At 42.3% G+C, this 21,864-nt stretch overlaps 1 protein-coding gene across 2 annotated transcripts in view; it reads left to right on the top strand.

Annotated features, from left to right (window-relative positions):
• The window catches only part of RNF2 (ring finger protein 2), a 47,509-nt gene that overhangs the window by 12,286 nt on the left and 13,359 nt on the right, over positions 1–21,864 (top strand). For both annotated transcript variants that reach the window (XM_005290711.5, XM_065555648.1), the window contains exons 2-4: positions 12,860–12,948; positions 13,283–13,443; positions 20,647–20,862. In XM_005290711.5, the coding sequence (XP_005290768.1) occupies positions 12,862–12,948; positions 13,283–13,443; positions 20,647–20,862 (464 nt within the window). In that variant the 5' untranslated portion in view covers positions 12,860–12,861. The remainder of the gene's footprint in view (positions 1–12,859; positions 12,949–13,282; positions 13,444–20,646; positions 20,863–21,864) is intronic.

Below are 21,864 nucleotides of genomic sequence, written 5' to 3'. Positions count from 1 at the left end.
GAACCCTTCTCTTAACAAAGACCCTTGTTAAAAAAACTTAACACCTCTGCATTCAGGCAAGGAGAGATAAGATATGCATCTACCTTCAGCTCTGCTTTCTAAGCAGCTATAAAGGAGAAAAAAAAATCTTACTAGCTTTTGGTTTAAAATGATCCCACCGCTCTGACACCATGTCAAGGCTCCTTCCCCACTCTGAACTTTAGGGTACAAATGTGGGGGCCTGCATGAAAACTTCTAAGCTTAACTACCAGCTTAGATCTGGTTCACTGCCACCACTCCCAATGGGCTAACTCCCTTCCCTGGGTAGCCTTGAGAGACTCTTCCACCAACTCCCTGGTGAACACAGATCCAATCTCTTGGATCTTAAAACAAGGAGAAATTAACCATCCCCCCTCCTTTCTCCCACCAACTCCTGGTGGATCCAGACCCAATCCCTTTGGATCTAAAAACAAGGAAAAATCAATAAGGTTCTTAAAAAGAAGGCTTTTAATTAAAGAAAAAGGTCAACATCATCTCTGTAAAATCAGGATGGAAAATAACTTTACAGGGTAATCAAACTTAAAGAGCCCAGAGGACCCCCCTCTAGCCTTAGGTTCAAAGTTACAGCAAACAGAGGTAAACACCCTAGCAAAAAGTACATTTACAAGTTGAGAAAACAAAGATAAAACTAACACGCCTTGCCTGGCTGTACTTACAAGTTTGAAATATGAGAGACTTGTTCAGAAAGATTTGGAGAGCATGGATTGATGTCTGGTTCCTCTTAGTCCCAAGAGCGAACACCCCCCAAAACAAAGAGCACAAACAAAAGCCTTCCCCCCACCAAGATTTGAAAATATCTTGTCCCCTTATTGGTCCTTTGGGTCAGGTGTCAGCCAGGTTACCTGAGCTTCTTAACCCTTTACAGGTAAAAGGATTTTGGAGTCTCTAGCCAGGAGGGATTTTATAGTATTGTACACAGGAGGGCTGTTACCCTTCCCTTTATAGTTATGACACCAGTGCTGGACATAAATTGAATATACAGCTAGACCACCTTAAGGACCTAGATGGAGATTGATCCAGGCGGTGCTTGATCTGCAAGCAACCCATATCCCTTTGGGATTTGCCAAGATGAAATATGAAAACTAGTGAAAATTAGCATCCTTGTGAATTTAAAGGCATTTGGGGTTACTTTAAAAGCAGGTGATAATACAGTCAAGGTGTATTGTAAGTGGAGTAAACCAATTTATTATAATTCTGTCTGTGTAGCTGGAGAAGATATTGGAAAGAGGAATCAAAACAATTTTGGGGGTTGGGTAATGACACCAAGGATTTTTTTATATGGAAAAGAACAGAATGGTCCAAAAGGCTGCATACTAATGCAGACTGGGTATGTTAAATGGCATACAGGATCATCAGAATAAATTTGAGCTCTGTTGGTGAGAATGACATTCTGTTTAATAAAGGCGTTGAGTGTGTAACTTCTCCCTTTTTCTGAAATGTTATTGTAATTAGTCTGATGCCTATTAATACACAGAAAAAAGAGAAATATCAAACTTGAAATCATCTGGCTTTAAAAAAGTGCTGATGTCAAAGTCCTTTAGAAACCATAAAACAGCCTTAGGAATGATGGGCACAATTTTTAATTCTTTAACAAAGAATGCGGTAATTGTTCTCTTGACATCTAAAACAGGAGCATTGCCTCTTTTCTGGTTAATGTTAACAGTGGCAATTTGTCCATATCTGGTTTGTCATTGGATATTCCAGGTGTGTGTGTGTGTGTGTGTGTGTGTGTGTGTGTGCGCAAATACTAATTAAGCAACTGTAAGAACATAACTGTCAAACTCAAATGTTTGCTAATGCAAGGTTGAGCAGCTTAAGAGAGAGAGACTGGAAATGTTGCTGCACTCTAGAGAATACTGATCAGTATATTTCTCTGCCAGTAAGTTCTGAAAAGACAATTAGTAGGAAGTTTCTAGATCTTAATGCACTAGGCAAAATGTGCCAGCTCCTGTTTTCCCCTTCAGGAGAAGGAATATAATAAAGAAATCTTGTGCTATTGAATCTCTGGATCAATATTTTGTATTCCCCACTATCAGATATCATCTGGAGGGCTTTCCTAATAATAGTTTCAGATGTGCTACTGGATTTTCAGAAGCATAGTGTTGAAGAGAAATACTAATTAATTTTTTTTATTGGAGGTGGTTGTGGATGATCAGGGATCTGGGGGCTGGCTAACAGTAGATTTAAAAATTCAGAACAAGTGTGACCAGGAATATAGAAGCATACTAAAGAACTAATCTCCTCTAAGACATCCCCCACTATCAAGGGTGTCTGCCTTAGATTGTTAAGCTTCTGTAAAGCCTTGCGGTCCTTTTGGACTTCTCAATTTTATTGGGTGTTTAATCATACAATTACCATTAAGGCATTTCAGTGTTTGTGGTCTTGTGTTAGATTATACTGATTTTTAAATACCTGTTTTCCCTCTCATGGTGTCACTACAGGGCAGAATTAAGGTTAACGTATGAAAATGGAGTTATGACACCAACACAACAAATTTGGTTTGGTTTTTTTTCAGATTAACCTTAACTTGGAATTCCTGGATTTATTATGCTTATTCTGGGGGATAATCACAACAATGCTGTAATGTGCTGAATCCTAAATTACTGATATGTACTCTCAACCTTGACTTTATCTTAATATAGCCTCTGCTAAAGGAGAAAATTTCAGTTATGAAGAATAAAGGTCGTGGTGCTAGTGGCGGAATCGGAGCAGATGGGATGGGACCAGAGAGAATGACTATGAATCTTTTTTTAAACAACAACAAAACACCTCAAGTGTGGCCTATGGATAAGATTTCAGTGAGGCTTTTATTTTATGGGCAGTTGAGAGAATTTTGTTAAGATCATTAAGGACAAAGGAAAAAGTCTGTCTTTAAGGACCAATTTTTTAGAATTACTGTTAATTTATAAACTAATAGATTTACTTGTAAATTCTCAGGAAAAAAAAATCATCCTATAGTTAAAGTGCTGTAACTTTAGGGAGGATACATCAATTTTCATAAGAGGGTGAATTCCTGCTTTAAGTGTAAACCTTAGCTCAGCCTTAAGTATGAAGTTTAGCTGGTACCTCCATAATAAAGCTAATACCTGTACATAAATGGTGCTTGCTAACTTGTGCCCTTGGATATGAATTGAACATCTAGCATTCACATCAGTGGGAGCTATATGTGCCTATCTGAGGTCTAAGTTCATCTGTAAATGCTTCATAAACTGTTTTTTTCCTTTTTTTTCATATAGATACCAATCTCTTGTCTGCCATGGTGGAATTTCATTGCTGTAATTGGTGTGGGTTTTATTTTATTTTTTTTGTATATAGTTACACTCAAATTATTTTAATTTATATTTCAACACCCACTTCTCCAAGTAGGAAAACAGAAGGTAAAGAACAGTTGTAAATGTTAATAAAGGATTATTATTAGGAAAGTTATTGCACCGGGCCTGTTTAGTTTTTAGTGTGCATTACACTATTCTTTAAGTGTAACCAAAACTGAAGTGATTGATTTAAAATTACAAATAAAAGGGTAGAAGACTTGCTTTAAAACATAACTGTTTTCATCATGTTTAATATACATTGTACTATAGTACTGTGTTATATTACTTGGATTAAAATGCAATGATGATTCTGAGTAATATTATATTACATATAATATATTTAGCAATATGTGAACTCAGTAATGTACTATTTTAGCTTTTCTCAGTCTTCAGTACACCTCTGTTCAGACCAGTTCCCATCTATTTCTTCTTTATGTATCTTGAAATAAAACATCCTGATTTTTCTCTCCAATTAGGAAGGAACTGGACTGCTCTAGGTTGGTCAGCAGAGAGCAGAGTGGGAAACAGAATACAAATGTGTGGGAACCCAGAGCGGCTTCTTCAATGTAGCATCTCTCTGACATTCTTATCAGCAGATGACATAAGATAATGCTGTAATGTTAACAGTTTTTTAAAATAGTTCCCTAAGCATGCTGATACACATCTGTCCGCTCTTGGAAAAGGGAGGCATGATTAGCATCTCTGGCCGGCATCCAGGAATTCGTGTAGTCTTAGTCAATTAACCATTCCTGTCTCACTGGTCTGGGGATACTGTTACTTTTCTATCCAAGACTTGAAAGGTCAACTTGCCTACTCATCCTAGCAGGAAAATGTGGGCTTGCAAATGAGGGGGCCTACAATTTCTGCAGGATTTAAACTTTCTTTAATAATAATAAATTTTAAAAAGGCCAGGCCTTTATAGTTGTAAAGATAATCATTCGTATGTCCTCCAGTGAAGTTTTGTTAATGAGACCGAGTCTGCATAGAGATTTTACCTGTACAACTGTCAGTTGCAGGTTGGGTTTTTCTGTTTTTGTTTTTTAAACCAATATAGTTATACTAGTACAACTTGTGGATGCAGTTAAACCTGCATAAATATACCTATACTGGTATAGCTTATTCCCCTTCCCCCTTTTTATTCTAATGAAGAATCTGATGCTGAATGTTCCACTTCCCATGCTTCTATGATACAGTCTTCTTCGTTATTATCTAAAGTACATAGTTTGAAGGTAATACTGGTAGAGGACTCTCCTACCGATTTTTTTCCCCCAGAATTAGGCCTATTCTTGAAGTTGAGATATGTCTTGGCAAATTTCAGAGAACTTGCTTTTCTTTGATGTATTTTGTTATCTGAAAAGTTCTGAAATTGTCAGTGATCATTTGCTTGACATTTAAAAAACTTTTTTTTTTTTTTTTTTTTTTAGCTACTTCTGTTCAGAAACGGAGGCCTCAGAGGTGGGAGCCCAGGTCGGACCCCTCTTACAGGCTACTGTTTTGGACTAGTCCAAGCTAGACCTCCCAGGCTAGATTCCTCTTCCTGCCTGAGTCCACACAGCTGGAAGAAGTTGGGATGGGGAGGCAAAGGGGGCAGCAGTGCCAGTCCATAGTCCAAGCCTGCAGGGGGGAGTTTGCCTGGAAAAGGAAAGGATCCCTGCACATAGGTTCTCCTGGCCCTAGCCTGGCAGGTGGGGGTCTGGCCTGGCTATGATCAGCCTCCCTTCTCTGGCTCCTGATATAAACACCAGGGTTTATGTAAGTATAACTGCGTTGCTCAGGGGTGTGGATTTTTCATACCCTCTGAGCCACGTAGTTATACCAATGTCAGTTTGTAGTATAGACCTGGCCTCAATTACACTGGTGCATCCTCTGTACGCTGATCATTTCCCTGTTCTCTGAGGTAATCACTGCTTGTATTTCACTAATCACTATCAAAGTCACAGCTCACACACTATAGTAAGAGAACAAAATGCCTCTGCTTCTATTCCACTTCTCTGATGTGGTGGGGTAGAGGGAAACATTTTTGTGGTGGGAGGGCACCCACTACTCCTTGGTGTCATTCCTGATCCCATTGGTGCTAATGGAAACCCTGTGGGCAACAGTGAAACGATCATCTCTCTTTCATTCTGTCTGCTGTCTGGGGAAATATATGGGCCTCAGCAACAGAGTTATTCAAGCAACCACTCCCAGTGGACTCTCACTGCTTCCTGAGCAGCCAGGAGGCTTGGGGAAGAGTAGATAAGCGGATACCTTTCTTCTTTCTGGGGTGGGGATGGAGGAAACTATGAGAGAAAGCATCTTCTTCTTCTTCTTCTTCTTCTTTCTTATAATTGTAGATATTTTTGGTGGGGTGGGGAAGGTGACTAAGTTCATCAAAGCACTTGCTAGCAAGAGGGTTGGTCTATAAGATGGAGTGCCCACAAGTAACGTGTAGAGACAGCACCCTGGTAAGAATCCCACCACCTTCCCATTGCCCATCAGCATGACCTTGCTCCTGGATTTGCTGGCAAGCCAGTCCCCACTTGCCTTTCATGTTGGCATCTAACTAGTAGATGTCTGGTGATTCCCAGTTGTGCTGCCAGCCCTGTATCTACCCTGCCTGGCAGGGATAATGCAAAAATTAATTTGTTTCTAAAGGTCTTTGAGGATGGAAAACATATGTAAGTGCTCAATCATTGTTTGACTTCTCTTGAGGCATGTAACTTCTATTTGAAGTTTCAACTTCAGAGATTATATAATGAGTTGGTGTATTAATAGCCTTTTAAAATGAGCTTTGATTGCATTTTACAGATCTTAGTCTTCTTGAACATAACACACACAATTATTTTAAACAATGACTTTACATAACTGTTATTAATTACTAATCATATTTTCAAGAATCATAAGTATGCATAAAGAACCATACTTATGTTATTGATTAATTGATGATTAAATGATGGAGTCTTCTCTTTCTAATGTCTTCATAAATAATATTCTAGATGTAGTTTTGAGGTGTTCTGCTGATGCAGAGATAATGACTAAAAGCTGTTTCTATGGTAAAAATATGTTCTTTGTATGTAATTTTGCCGTGCCTTTCATAAGTGCAGGTACTTTTTTGAAATTTTGAACAGTAGAATAGCAAGTTGAAGTTAAAGGGTATTGGAACACAGTTGAAAAACAGTGGCAAAATAGCCTATATCAGGGGTGGGTAAAGTTATGGTCCATGGTCTGGATTCGGCCCACCAGCCGTTTTAAGCCGGCCCTCAAGCTCCCGCTGAGGAGCGGGGTCTGGGGCTTGCCCTGCTTCGGCACTCCAGCCGGGGAGCAGGATAGAGGGCCGCGCCACGTGGCTCCTGGAAGTCGCTGCATGGCCTTGCTCTGGCTGGGGAGCATGGTAGGGAGCTGCTCCACGTGGCTCCTGGAAGCCACGTCATGGCCCTACTCTGGTGCTTCAGCTGGGGAGCAGGGTCGGGAGCCACTCCACACAGCTCCCGGAACTGTGGCATGGCCCACCTCCGGTGGTCCAATGGGAGCTGCAGGGGCGGTGCCTGTGGATGGGGCAGCGGGCAGAATTGCCTGGCTGTGTCTCCATGTAGGAGCCGGAGAAGGGACATGCTACTGCTTCTGGGAGCCGCTTAAGTTAAGTACTGCCTGGAGCCTGCACCCCTGAGCCTCTCCCCATGCCCCAACCCCCTGCCTCAGCCCTGATCCCCCTCCCACCCTCCGAATTCCTTGATGCCAGCCCGGCACACCCTCCTGCACCCCAAACTCCTCATCCCCAGCCCTATCCCACAGCCCGCACCCCCAACTGGAGCCTTCACCCCTCCCTGCACCCCCCCCCCTGCACCCTGAACTCCTCATTTCTGGTGCCTCCCCAGAGCCTGCACCCTCAACCAGAGCCCTCATTCCCTCCTTTACCCCAACCCCAATTTTCTGAGCATTCATGGCCCACCATACAATCTCTATTTCCAGATGTGGCCCTCGGGCCAAAAAGTTTACCCACCCCTGGCCTATATGCTTTTCAAGGATTGCTATTATTAATGTGATGACCTAAGGGTGTGTGTGTGTGTGTGTGTGTGTATGTACTTACACAGATTTTTGTTTGTCCTGTTGTTATTAAACCAATGGAAGAATTAGTAGTTTGTGTGTATGAGAGAGAGAATGGGAAAGGTGCTATTAAAAATAAATTTTAATAGGTTGTATTTGTGTAGTTTAAAGTGGTAAAATAAATGTCACTAAACTTTCTGAAAGGAATAAGATACCTAACTCTTCGTAAATCACTCCGCAACTGATAATTCGACAAATTACTTTCTTTTCTAAGAATATAGTCTTATTTGAACACATTGTGTAACTACATATTTGATGGGAAAAACTGTAGAGCTGTACGATGTATACATTTAACTTCTGAAAAGTTGGGTTTGGTCTTTACAGTCCAAATGCTATGTCCCTGCTGAGTCCATTGGTTGAACTATATGACAACTTTGTCAGAAAGATAGCTGTCACTGTAATCTCCAGAATGCTTTCTTAGTAATGGTGTAGAAAACATTCTTTTGTCTTGTTTGGTTAGAGCAGGCCTGCACAACTCGTAAAGCGGCGAGGGCCATATTACTCCAAAGAAAATAGCTGAGGGCCGAAACCCCCCGGCCGTGCTGAAACAGGCCCCCCTCCCCCCCCAGCGCCACCCAGCCCTGCCGAACCCCGTTCCCCCCCCAACCCCCCCCAGCCCTGACTCCCAGCTCCGAGCCCAGCCCCTGTGAGCTAAGCACCCCTCGACCCATCCCCCAGCAGCCCTGACTCCCAGCTCCGAGCACAGCCCCTGTGAGCTGAGCAGCCCCCAACCCCATCCCCCAGCAGCTCTGACCCCCAGCTCCGAGTCCAGCCCCTCTGAGCTGGACACCCCCCTGACCGCCAGCCCCTCTGAGCCTGACACCCCCTCACCGCCAGCCCCCCCTAGCCCCGACCCCTAGCTCCAAGCCCAGCCCCTCTGAGCTAAGCACCCCCCGACCCCATCCCCCAGCAGCCCTGACCCCCAGCTCCGAGCCCAGCCCCTCTGAGCCAGACACCCCCCTGACCCCAGCCCTGACCTCAGCTCCGAGCCCAGCCCCTCTGAGCTGGACATCCCCTTGACCCCAGCCCCCATGAGCTGCGGCTCGAGCCCAGGCCGGGTGCCTCTCCCCTCGCTCGTACTTACCGGCTCTGCCTCGTGCCCAGCGCTTCCCGCCTCAGCAGCCCCGGAAGTGACGCTGGACGCCAGGCAGGAGGAGCGGGAGACGGAGACGCGTGTGCGGGGGGAAGGCGACCTCAGCCCTGCGCTCTGCGCTCTGACCGCCCTGACAGTCAGAAGCGGGCTGCCGGGTTCGCCCCCTGCCCAGAGGTGGGGGAGGTCGGGCCCCCCTGCCCCGGCAGGGGGCGAACCCGGCAGTCGCGCTTCTGACTGTCGGGGCAGTCAGAGTGCGGGGCTGTGAGGTTGGGCCCCCGGGCAGGGAGTGAACCCGGAAACCACCCTCCACCGCTTGCCCGCGGGCCGTACAGTGGGCCCACGCGGGCCGCGTGTTGTGCAGGCCTGGGTTAGAGGAAACACACTGGTAACTATTTTCAACACAAACTTCCTAATGTAGTCATGCATTGAGTGTGGACGGATGGGGAAAGAATGCCCTTTTCAGGATTCTGCATCTTTTAACAAGCCACTTTCTGGGAAATGGAGTTGTATGAATGGCACTAAGCAATTATTAGATGCTGCAACCCATTGCCATTGCAAACCCTTGATGTTTTTGTCATTTTTTGGGCAGTGACCCAAGTGCAGGTTGCTTCCATAGCTAGCTAACCCCTTAGCCATTTAATAATTTTCTGGCCATGGCCATAGATTAGTCATGTGATATTCATTCAGTCTTTTAAAATCATGTTGTCTTAGATAAAGCTCGCTGGCCTTCTCTACATTAGCACTCTGAGCAATGCCACCAACAATGAAATTGTACTGCTAGAAGCATGCTGAGGAGAGGTGTGGTTTTTTTTTTTTTTTTTTTTTTTTAAGAAAATACTAATGTTGACAAAGCCACTGGGTCTCCTATGTTAAGAGGAATATTTGTAAAGCATGTCAAAGAATTTATTGCACTGAGAAGAGTGATTTGTTCATAGCGCTGAATAAATGTATTGGTTTAAAGTTACATGTTAGAAGTCAAAACATTCCAGTGCAGTTTGGTCACTATGGCTGACCATAGAATCCCAGCCTGTCACATGGAATACTGCACATCCTACACAATGTGTATTCAACAGCAGTTATATATTCGGACACTGATGGAGTTCTGAATTTCTGTTGCTGTGTCTACCAGCAGCTACTTCTCTAGTGCATGTGCCTCGTATATCAAATAGTTTCTTCTCCAGCGTTCGTAGCTTACATAGTCATGGTTTAATGTCCGTGCCTTACAGTATGATTCCACATCTTAAATCTCTGGGCGTCTTTTTAATAAAATGTTAGGGTGGATGTCAAATCATTTATGTTGCTATCTAGTTGCTCTAGTTTGAGAGACTGGAGCCTGAAATCTTGCAACTGAGGGGTGATCTGGACTACACAATGTTACTGTGTTGGCACATGATTGTGAAGAATCATATTAGCCGTAGTCTATGCTGACTAACATACTCATCACTTTGTCAGCTAAAGTATGACCAAACATCTTAGCTAATATGGTTCTGAACACAATTTACAAACACAGTAAAACTTTTTAGTGAAGACAAACTCTAGTCAGTGTATAGTAGTTTAATCATAGTGCTAAATGGGAACTTCGACAGTTGGGGTTACTTTATGTGAAAGGTTTTCAGTTGATCCAGATTGGAAATAAGGTTTTGGGAACCCATTTGAAACTTGGTCTGTAGTTCTCTTTGACTTTTTTAATGCTAAAACTCAATTTTCTTTGATTCAGTAGAACTTGATTCTCTGCACTTTATATGACATCAAATTCTGGTACTGGAAGAGAGAAGCTGACATACTGAATAAAGTAAGCTTCAGTTTGTTTGTTTTCCTCTGAGCCCTGGTCTACACTACGAGTTTAGGTCGACTTTAGCAGGGTTAAATTGAATTAAGCCTGGACACGTCCACACGACGAAGCCCTTTCTTTCGACTTAAAGGGCCCTTTAAACCGGTTTCTTTACTCCACCTCCGTCGAGGGGATTAGCACTAAAATCGGCCTTTGCGGGTCGGATTTGGGATAGTGTGGACGGAATTCGACGTTATTGGCCTCCGGGAGCTATCCCACAGTGCTTCATTGTGACCGCTCGGGACAGCACTCTCAACTCAGATGTACTGACCAGGTAGACAGGAAAAGCCCCGCGAACTTTTGAATTTCATTTCCTGTTTACCCAGCGTGGAGAGCACAGGTGACCACGCAGAGCTCATCAGCACAGGCAACCATGATGGAGTCCCAGGATCACAAAAGAGCTCCAGCATGGACAGAACGGGAGGTACGGGATCTGCTCGCCATATGGAGAGACGAATCAATGCTAGCTGAACTCCGTAGCAGTAAACAAAATGGCAAAATATTAGAAAAGGTCTCAAAGGCCATGAAGGACGGAGGCCATAACAGGGACGCACAGCAGTGCTGCGTGAAAATTAAGGAGCTCAGGCAAGCCTACCACAAAGCCAGAGAGGCAAACGGAATCATCCTTTCCCAGTTCTTCTGCCATCTCTCCAACCCCAAGTTATTATTGAGGTGTAATACTTGGCTTGCTGAGAACTACTCCTCATTTGACCATTCCTCTTCAGTAGGAACAGATGTGCTCCAAGCACCACGGCCAAGATTAAGATGAACAGGCATAGTAGTAACCTGTGCTGCTGCTTTTATCTCTTCGCGCCCCCCAACCCCTCAAAAAAGTTACTTAAGCCTGTTCAACCTCCCTTGGTGCAGAGGAATTGACATTTCTCATCTGGTAATTACTGTCCCTTGTACACTTGGTTGTTATACAAAAATAGGATCTGCGACTTGGCTACATGTTGGGATGGTTTGGAAGTGCACATTTAGATTTTTTTTTTTTAAGTGAACTGAAAAAACTTCATTTTTTCCTCTTCTAGTACAGATGTTTGCAACTGTAATTTTGCATCATACTGTAGTCTCTTAATTCAGAAATAGCCATGCATACACACACTCTCCCAAAATAACTTTCTAGATTGCTCCACGTTCTTTTTGGAGAGTGTTCCTTCCTCCCCTCCTGCTCCCCATAATTAACTGTTTTCTGTCCAGAAACCTTTTTGTGTTCTTTTTTATATTATTCTGATCTTTACAGTTTGTATAAGGCTAAAGTGAGACTTTCTCCAGTGTGGCTATAATTGCAATATATATGTCTACTGGTTTAAAAACTCAGGACTGACTGGGAGTTGGATGACTTGGGTTCTACTCCTAAATCTGACAGTGACTCCAGTTTACGATGTTGTGCAAGCCATGTAAATGTCTCTATACCTCACCTTTATGAAAAGGAGGCATCCTTTTACGTGATTTTCTGTGGACTCATGACCATGTAAAGCATTTTGAAAACCTTGGGTGGATGGTGCTATGGAAATGCAGTCTTAAATTATTTTCATTCATCTCTTATGCTCAATTTTTTTTCAAATATGCATTGTTGGAGAGAGAGTTAGCTTAACACCCCTCCCCCAATTAATATAAGAAATAAGGAGAGATACTAGAGTAGTGATAGTAGTGGTTTAGGCATATTGCTTATCTGAGACTTACCATTTCTGATGCTGATTCTCCTCATGCTTTCACCACTGTAAATCAGAAGTAATTATAGTGAACCCAATGGAATTACACTGGTGTGAGAGGAGAATTGGGCTCATCATTGAAACCTAAAGCTAGAAACATACTTTCTAAATGCCCCCAAACCTAGCTAGTCTTTCTTCATGCATCAATATTTTTTTTAAAACTTGTTAGGAATGAAAACCTCCTGTAAGGATTTGAGGGGAAAGGAGAAGGTGAGCGTATAGATTGTTCCTAAGGGAACGCTCACGTCAGAGGAAAGAGTTAAGGTTGTCTGTGTGTAACTTTAGTGACTCTCCATTCCCTTAGCAAGTCAACCCTACTCAACCACAACGTGTGTTTTAAACGTCTTTTGGGTATGTATTTGATAGGGTGATGTGTGCAGCTCTTATGCTGTACTTCCTAGGTTTTGTGGTTTTGTCTTGCGTTACTGTCCCTTAGCAACCTTAACTGACTTTCAAGATGTGTGTGTTTGAATAACATACTTGGTTACACTTGTATGATTCCAGTTACATGAGTGGGGTTGTACATGTCTAACTGAGAGTGGCATTTGGTGCTTATTCTGGCTTTTCTTCATCCTATAGGAACCATTTTTTCTCATTTCTTCTTTATTAGAATAGAAATTGCAAACACATCTGCAGGGAACCTGGGGATTGCTGTTTCTGTGAAAATGCTGAACCAGTATTACCATTTAAAGGGGAGAGAATCTGCTTCTAGCTTCAGTTAAACACACTTAAGCTTTTGTTTTATGATTGTTTATGTAATTTTTCCCCCTCTTCTCTTTATTCCTAGCCATGTCTCAGGCTGTGCAGACCAATGGAACTCAACCTTTAAGCAAAACATGGGAGCTCAGTTTATATGAATTACAGAGAACACCTCAGGTAATACAGGTTAAGAAGCTTATTTCGTGCAAGGCACTGCCATAAAAATAGAGTGTAATACCTTTCTTATATAAATCATAGGACAGTTTAATTTTAAGTATTTTTTGTAAGATGCTTAGTAAAATCTCTAATTTCCTATTTAAAATTGTAACACATTGTAAAACAAAACATAAACAATCCCACATAGTTACAAATATAAAATTATGTAGCTTGCTTTTATTTTAAAGTGTTTTCTACAGTTTAGTGTATCTCTAATAATTTTCTTACAAAGATTACATTATTTCTATGTAAATAACTCCATTAATATGATTTCACTTTAATATTTGACCATTAGGAAGCAATAACTGATGGCCTGGAAATAGTGGTGTCACCTAGAAGCCTGCACAGTGAACTGATGTGTCCCATTTGTTTGGATATGTTGAAAAACACCATGACAACAAAGGAATGCTTACATCGTTTCTGTGCTGACTGTATCATTACAGCTCTCAGGAGTGGGTATGTAACAAATAATGTATACCTAAGAATCCTACCTTATTGCAGGGTGAGGGAGATGGTGGTCAAGAATCAAAATGATACAATGAGGCCCCTTTGAAGTTCTATGTGTTCGAAGATATGCAAACACACCACTACTAGATTGCAAGGCACCAAAGAACATTGCATCCAGTACCTAAAGTCTGTACTCCAATGTTATTTCACTGTTTCAATGTTTATTCTCTTGAGGCGGTCCAGGTGTTGGGAGGAAGTATGCCCATTCCCTTGTATACACCAATGTAGAAAAACTAAATTATTGTTTAAGGAACAGAAAAAAATCCTCCTTTCTTAAGCCAGCTAGGTCTAGTAACAACGAATTGCACCACAAGAATGAACTAAACTGTCTCAGTGGAATCTTACCAAATGAATATGTAAATGTATAGAGTACAAGATTCCCTAATGTATGGAACATGTATTTATTTTGTATTTAAAACAAATCCTAATTGATAAATTTAAATAGTCAAGAATAGTTAAAAGAATTTGCAAGTGCCGTTCTTTTTATCATTAATTCAATGATACAAATATCAAACCTATGAGAATAACAATGACAGTATGATAATCATAATGACCTGTGTTGAGATGTCACATTTGATCCCCTTACTATTTTATTTGTGCTTTAGTTTAATCAGAACTCCAGTGATTAAGCCAGATACGTGTTTTTCAACCTTTTTTCATTTGCGGACCCCTAAAAATTTTTGAATAGAGGTGTGGACCCCCTTGGAAATCTTAGATATAGTCCACAGACCCCCACGGATCCATGGAACACAGGTTTAAAACTGCTGAGCTAGAGAAAATAGATGTCTTGGGGGAATTTGGGCAATGCTGAACTACTCTGCAAAAATTAACCCTCCCGTCTTGGACAAGAAAAATTATGCATGTGGTAAATTGTTTTAATCTCATGTCCTGCAAAACGATTCCTATGTGTCGTGAAATGGAAACAAAAAATTTGTCAAGAGATATTTTCATTCATTATTGAATGAACTGGAACATGCAATAGAAGATGGTACACCTCTACCTCGATATAACGCTGTCCTTGGGAGCCAAAAAATCTTACTGTGTTATAGGTGAAACCGCGTTATATCGAACTTGCTTTGATCCACCGGAGTGCACAGCCCCGCCCCCCCGGAGCACTGCCTTACATTGTTATATCAGAATTCGTGTTATATCGGGTAGCGTTATATTGAGGTAGAGGTGTATATTGGTCTTCATTGTGTAATTTAATTAGAAGTTAGAGTAGTAAGAATGTCAATGAATGAAAACTGTCTGACACAAATATGGTCGCCACCATGGAGCTCTTGCTTTCATTAGGGGGAAGAAGTGTTCTTAATGTGAATTAATAAAGTCTAAGTAAAATCCTAGTGAAGAAAAGGCAGTTGGTATTTTTCACATGATTTAGCGGGTCAAGCTAAAGAGTAGGATTCTTCATAGTTTTTAACTTGATTTACTAACTCGGGTGAAAGCTATGAACTGTTTTGTCTTGACTAGGATGCTAACTTGAGTTAAAAGTATCTTTTTTACATTAATTTAGACACAATTTGAGAGGCAAAGGGAAAGAAATTGTCTGCAAAGAAAAGCAAGACACTTGAATCCTTAAATGTAAATATAAGCTGTAATCACTGCAGACTTCTTAGTAAGAATAAAAACTAACTCTCACTCAGGGGAGGGAGTGTAATAACTACTGTCAAAGGCTTAGGCAGAGGGGTCTATTCCTAGAAGATACTAAGAGAATGTTGTATCAGAGGGGTAGCCGTGTTAGTCTGAATCTGTAAAAAGCAACAGAGGGTCCTGTGGCACCTTTGACACTAACAGAAGTATTGGGAGATAAGCTTTCGTGGGTAAGAACCTCACTTCTTCAGATGCAAGCCAAGAGAATGTTGGCTCTACAGTAAATATCATAGGGAAAACATAGGAGAATAGGAATTGAGAGGACTTGCAGCCAGAGGGAACAGGAGATTGACCGGAGAATCGCACCATCACCAGGAAAAGGCAGGTCTACATGATTGGGGACTCCTTACTGAGAAGAATAGACAGGCCTGTAACCAGAGCTGATCCAGAGAACAGAAGGGTGTGCTGTCTGCCGGGTGCTAAGATACGGGATGTGGACCTGCGGCTGAAGAGGATCCTAATGGGAGTGGGAAAGAATCCACTGATTGTTCTTCATGTGGGAACAAATGATACGGCTAGATTCTAGCTGAACTGTATCCAGGGAGACTATGCCAGGCTGGGGAAGACGCTTAAGGAAATTGAGGCTCAGGTGATCGTCAGTGGGATTCTGTCTGTTCCTAGAGAAGGGCAACAAAGGTGTGACAAGATTAGGACGATCAACAGATGTCTCAGGCAGTGGTGCTATAAGGAGGGCTTTGGGATCTATGGCCACTGGGAAGCATTCATGGACAGAGGACTGTTCTCTCGGGATGGACTTCACCTGGGTAGGGAGGGAAATAGACTTTTAGGATGGAGGCTGGCACAACTGATTAAGAGAGCTTTAAACTAGGAATTTGGGGGAGATGGTTGGGAGATGTCCAGGTAATCTCCATGCTGGATTTTAACATTGAGAGGGAAGAAAACGAAGTAAGAAAGGATACAGCTGTGGGCAGGAGAATGGACATAAGGAGGAAGGGTAGTGTAGATACCATTCTAATAGGTGATACTGGCGGTAGAATGTCTGTGCCTAATCGGGTAAAGAATGTGAGCGAAGGCAAACAGCAAAAATTAAGATGTTTGTACACCAATGTGAGGGGCCTAGGTTACAAAATGGAGGAACTAGAGTTACTGGTGCAGGAAATGAAACCAGATATTATAGGGATAACAGAAACATGGTGGAATAGTAGTCATGCTGGAGTACAGGTATTGAAGGGTATGTGCTGTTTAGAAAAGACAGAGATAAAGGCAAAGGTGGTGGAGTAGCATTGTATATCAATGATGAGGTAGACTGAAAAGAAATAAGAAGGGATGGAATGGATAAGACAGAGTCTGTCTGGGCAAAAATCACATTGGGGAAGAAAGCTACTAGAGCCTCCCCTGGGCTAGTGCTTGGGGTGTGCTATAGACCACCGGGATCTGATTTGGATATGAATGGGGACCTCTTTAATGGTTCTAATGAAGTAAATACTAATGGGAACTGTGTGAGCATGGGAGACTTTAACTTCCCAGATATAGACTGGAGGACAAGTGCTAGTAATAATAATAGGGCTCAGATTTTCCTGGATGCGATAGCTGATGGATTCCTTCACCAAGTAGTTGCTAAACCAACAAGAGGGGATGCCATTTTAGATTTGGTTTTGGTGAGTAGTGAGGACCTCATCGAATAAATGGTTGTAGGGGACAACCTTGGTTCGAGCGATCATGAGCTAATTCAGTTCAACGGAAGGATAAACAAAAATAGATCTGTGACTAGGGTTTTTGATTTCAAAAGGGCTAACTTTAAAAAATTAAGGAAATTAGTTAGGGAAGTGGATTGGACTGAAGAACTTGTGAATCTAAAGGTGGAGGAGGCCTGGAATTACTTCAAGTCAAAGTTGCAGAAACTATCAGAAGCCTGCATCCAAGAAAGGGGAATTGTAGACCAAGCTGGATGAGCAAGCATCTCAGAGAGGTGATTAAGAAAAAGCAGAAAGCCTACAAGGAATGGAAGATGGGAGGGATCAGCAAGGAAAGCTACCTTATTGAGGTCAGAACATGTAGGTATAAAGTGAGAAAGGCCAAAAGCCATGTAGAGTTGGACCGTGCAAAGGGAATTAAAACCAATAATAAAAGGTTCTATAGCCATAAAAATAAGAAAAACACAAAGAAAGAAGAAGTGGGACCGCTAAACACTGAGCATGGAGTGGAGGTTAAGGATAATCTACGCATGGCCCAATATCTAAACAATATCAGTCTTTAATGAGACAAATGAGGAGCTTAGGGATAATGGTAGGATGACAAATGGGAATGAGGATATGGAGGTAGATATTGTGATGGGTTGGATCACAGAAACCCCTTTGGGGCTGCCAACTGATGTGCCAAGACAACTTCTGCACCTATTTCCCCTGCCAGCTTGGGACTGCAGCACCCTGTCTTGTTGAGCCAGACACGCCAGTTTGCTCCAACACAGACCCAGGGTCTGAACCACGTGCACCAAAGCTGCAGACTTAACTGAAAGCAACTTAAGAAGTGTTCCTGTCTTTAACACTCAGATGCCCAACTCCCAATGGGGTCCAAACCCCGAATAAATCCGTTTTACCTTGTATTAAAGCTTATACAGGGTAAACTCATAAATTGTTCGCCCTCTATAACACTGATAGAGAGATATGCACAGCTGTTTGCCCACCCAGGTATTAATACATACTCTGGGTTAATTAATAAGTAAAAAGTGATTTTATTAAATACAGAAAGTAGGATTTAAGTGGGTTCCAGGTAATAGCAGATAGAACAAAGTGAATTAACAAGCAAAATAAAATAGAACACGCAAGTCTGTGTCTAAGAAAACTAAATACAGATTAAAAACCTCACCCAGTAAGCTTCCTTTTACAGACTAGTCTCCTTCTAGTCTGGGTCCAGCAATCACTCACATCCCTTGTAGTTACTGTCCTTTGTTCCAGTTTCTTTCAGGTATCCTGGGGGTGGAGAGGCTATCTCTTTAGCCAGCTGAAGACAAAATGGAGGGGTCTTCCACAGGCTTAAATAGACTTTCTCTTGTGAGTGGAGACCCCCTCCTCTCTCCTATGCAAAGTCCAGCTCCAAGATGGAGTTTTGGAGTCACATGGGCAAGTCACATGTCCATGCATGACTTAGTTTTTACAGGCAGCAACCATTGCTTACCTGCTACCTTGAAGGTCCTCATGTAGACTTCTTATGTGGATTGGAGCCTTCCAAGATCCATTGTCACTTAAGTGCTTCTTGATTGGGCACTTAATTTGCACATTCCTTTCTCAAGCTGACCAAATGCTTTACAAAGGCTACTTAAAAATCAAGCCAGTACACAGCCAATATTCATAACTTCGAATACAAAAATTATACATGCATACAAATAGGATTAATAGATTCAGTAGATTATAACCTTTAAAGAGATATATTACATGGCATATGTAGCATAAAACATATTCTAGTTATGTCATATATACATTCATAAGCATATTTCCATAAAGACTTATGGGGGGCACCGTCACAGATGTTACCACATCCGAGGTAGAAGCCAAACTCAAACAGCTTAATGGGACTAAATCAGGCGGCCCAGATAATCTTCATCCAAGAATATTAAAGGAACTGGCACATGAAATTGCAAGCCCATTAGCAAGAATTTTTAATGAATCTGTAAATTCAGGGGTTGTACCGTATGATGGGAGAATTGCTAACATATTTCCTATTTTTAAGAAAGGAAAAAAAAAAGTGATCCGGGTAACTACAGGCCTGTTAGTTTGACGTGTAGTATGCAAGGTCTTGGAAAAAATTTTGAAGGAGAAAGTAGTTAAGGACATTGAGGTCAGTGGTAATTGGGACAAAATACAACATGGTTTTACAAAAGGTAGATCGTACCAAACCAACCTGATCATCTTCTTTGAGAAGATAACAGATTTCTTAGACAAAGGAAATGCAGTGGATCTAATTTACCTCGATTTCAGTAAGGCGTTTGATACGGTTCCACATGGGGAATTATTAGCTAAATTGGAAAAGATGGGGATCAATATGAAAACTGAAAGATGGATAAGGAACTGGTTAAAGGGGAGACTACAACAGGTCATACTGAAAGGTGAACTGTCAGGCTGGAGGGAGGTTACTAATGGATCAGGGATCAGTTTTGGGACCAATCTTATTTAATCTTTTTATTACTGACCTTGGCATAAAAAGTGGGAATGTGCTAATAAAGTCTGCACAATAAAGATGACACAAAGCTGGGAGCTATTGCTAATACAGAAAAGGACTGGGATATCATAAGGAAGATCTGGATGACCTTGTAAACTGGAGTAATAGTAATAGGATGAAAATTAATAGTGAAAAGTGCAAGGTCATGCATTTAGGGATTAATAACAAGAATTTTTTTATAAGCTGGGGATGCATCAGTTGGAAGTAACAGAGGAGGAGAAGGACCTTGGAGTATTGGTTGATCACAGGATGACTATGAGCCGCCAATGTGATATTGCCGCAAAAAAAGCTAATGTGGTCTTGGGATGCATCAGGCGAGGTATTTCCAGTAAAGATAAGGAGGTGTTAGTACCGTTATACAAGGCACTGGTGAGACCTCATCTGGAATACCGTGTGCAGTTCTGGTCTCCCATGTTTAAAAAGGATGAATTCAAACTGGAACAGGTACAGAGAAGGGCTACTAGGAATGGAAAACCTGTCTTATGAAAGGAGGCTCAAAGAGCTTGGCTTGTTTAGCCTAACCAAAGAAGGCTGAGAGGAGATATGATTCCTCTCTATAAATATATCAAAGGAATAAATACCAGAGAGGGAGAGGAATTATTTAAGATCAGTACCAATTTGGACACAAGAACAAATGGATATAAACTGGTCATCAGGAAGTTTAGACTTGAAATTAGACGAAGGTTGCTAACCATCAGAGGAGTGAAGTTCTGGAACAGCCTTCCAAGGGGAGCAGTGGGGGCAAAAGACATATCTGGCTTCCAGACTAAGCTTGATAAGTTTATGGAGGGGATGGTATGATGGGATAGCCTAATTTTGGCAATTAATTGATCTTTGACTATTAGCAGTAAATATGTCCAATGGCCTATGAAGGGATGTTAGATGGAGTCGGATCTGAGTTACTACAGAGAATTCTTTCCTAGGTGTCTGGCTGGTGAGTCTTACCCAAATGCTCAGGGTTTGGCTGATCACCATATTTGGGGTCGGGAAGGAATTTTCCTCCAGGGCAGATTGGCAGGGACCCTGGGGATTTTTCGCGTTCCTCTGCAGCGTGGGGCATGAGTCACTTGCTGGAGGATTCTCTGCACCTTGAAGTCTTTAAACCATGATTTGAGGACTTCAGTAGCTCAGACATAGGTTAGAGGTTTGATACATGAGTGGGTGAGTGAGATTCTGTGCTGCGTTGTGCAGGAGGTCAGACTAGACTATCATAATGGTCCCTTCTGACCTTAAAGTCTATGATTCTATGAACTGCATCATGACAGGGAACTCTGGATTACAGCCATGAAGAGCATTCATTGTCACCTTTCTTTTTTGTTGGTTTAGAAACAAAGAGTGTCCCACATGTCGTAAAAAGCTTGTTTCTAAAAGATCACTGAGACCAGATCCGAATTTTGATGCTCTCATCAGTAAAATTTACCCAAGTCGTGATGAATATGAGGCTCATCAAGAGAGAGTTCTAGCAAGAATCAGTAAGCACAATAACCAGCAAGCTCTGAGCCACAGCATTGAGGAAGGATTAAAGATTCAAGCAATGAACAGGTATGGGGCTCTGAAGGTGGGTTGTTTGTGTTATTGTAACAACTTAAAATTCAAAGCAAACTAAACCATAAAAACTTTGAGTGCTTGCTCATGTCGATTCCATTCTAGGTGTGCGCACGCCCATGTGTGCAGCCGTCGGAGATTTTTGCCTCAGCGGTATCCGTAGGGTTGGCTGTAGTGTCCTCTGGAGTGCCGCACCCATGCGTCGGTATACTAGGTGCTGCTGGCCCTATGCCCTCTCAGTTCCTTCTTACTGCCCATGGTGGTTAGTTGCAGCACCTTTCCCTTGCCTCGCAAGGGCTAGTGGTTCTTCTACTTCAGTCTTCAAGCCTTAAGACTTTGTAAATAGCTTGTTTACAGTCGTTAGTTAATAAGTAGTTGTTAAGTAGTGTAGTTAGGCTTGGTCTACACTAACCCCCCAAATCGAACTAAGGTACGCAACTTCAGCTACGTGAATAACGTAGCTGAAGTTCAAAGTACCTTAGTTCGATCTTACCTCGGTCCACACGCGGCAGGCAGGCTCCCCCGTCGACTCCGCGGTACTCCTCTCGTCTAGCTGGAGTACCGCAGTCGACGGCGAGCACTTCCGGGTTCGACTTATCGCGTCCAGACAAGACTCGATAAGTTGAACCCAGAAGTTCGATTGCCAGCCGCCGAACTAGCGGCTGGGTATAGACGTACCCTTAGAGATAGAGTCCCAGCAGGGACTTCGCCCCAGGTGGGACATGCCCCGATCTCCGGGTTTTAAGCCCTGCTCTAACTGTAACAGGCCTATGCCTGTTAGTGAACCCCATAGCAGCTGCCTCAAATGCTTGGGGGAATCACATGTGAAGGAGAAGAACAGTATCCCTGATGAGGCCACAGCACGCCTGGTGGCTGAGCTTTGTGACTTTGTCCTCACCCACAACCACTTCAGATTTGGGGACAACTTATACCTTCAAGTCAGTGGCACTGCTATGGGTATCCGCATGGCCTCACAGTATGCCAACATTTTTATGGCTG

Source organism: Chrysemys picta, chromosome 8 (assembly GCF_011386835.1).
Source record: "Chrysemys picta bellii isolate R12L10 chromosome 8, ASM1138683v2, whole genome shotgun sequence".
Taxonomy (NCBI): Eukaryota; Metazoa; Chordata; order Testudines; family Emydidae; genus Chrysemys; species Chrysemys picta.
The sequence above is the reverse complement of the archived record's forward strand: the minus strand, read 5'-3'. Positions and strand labels throughout refer to the sequence as shown.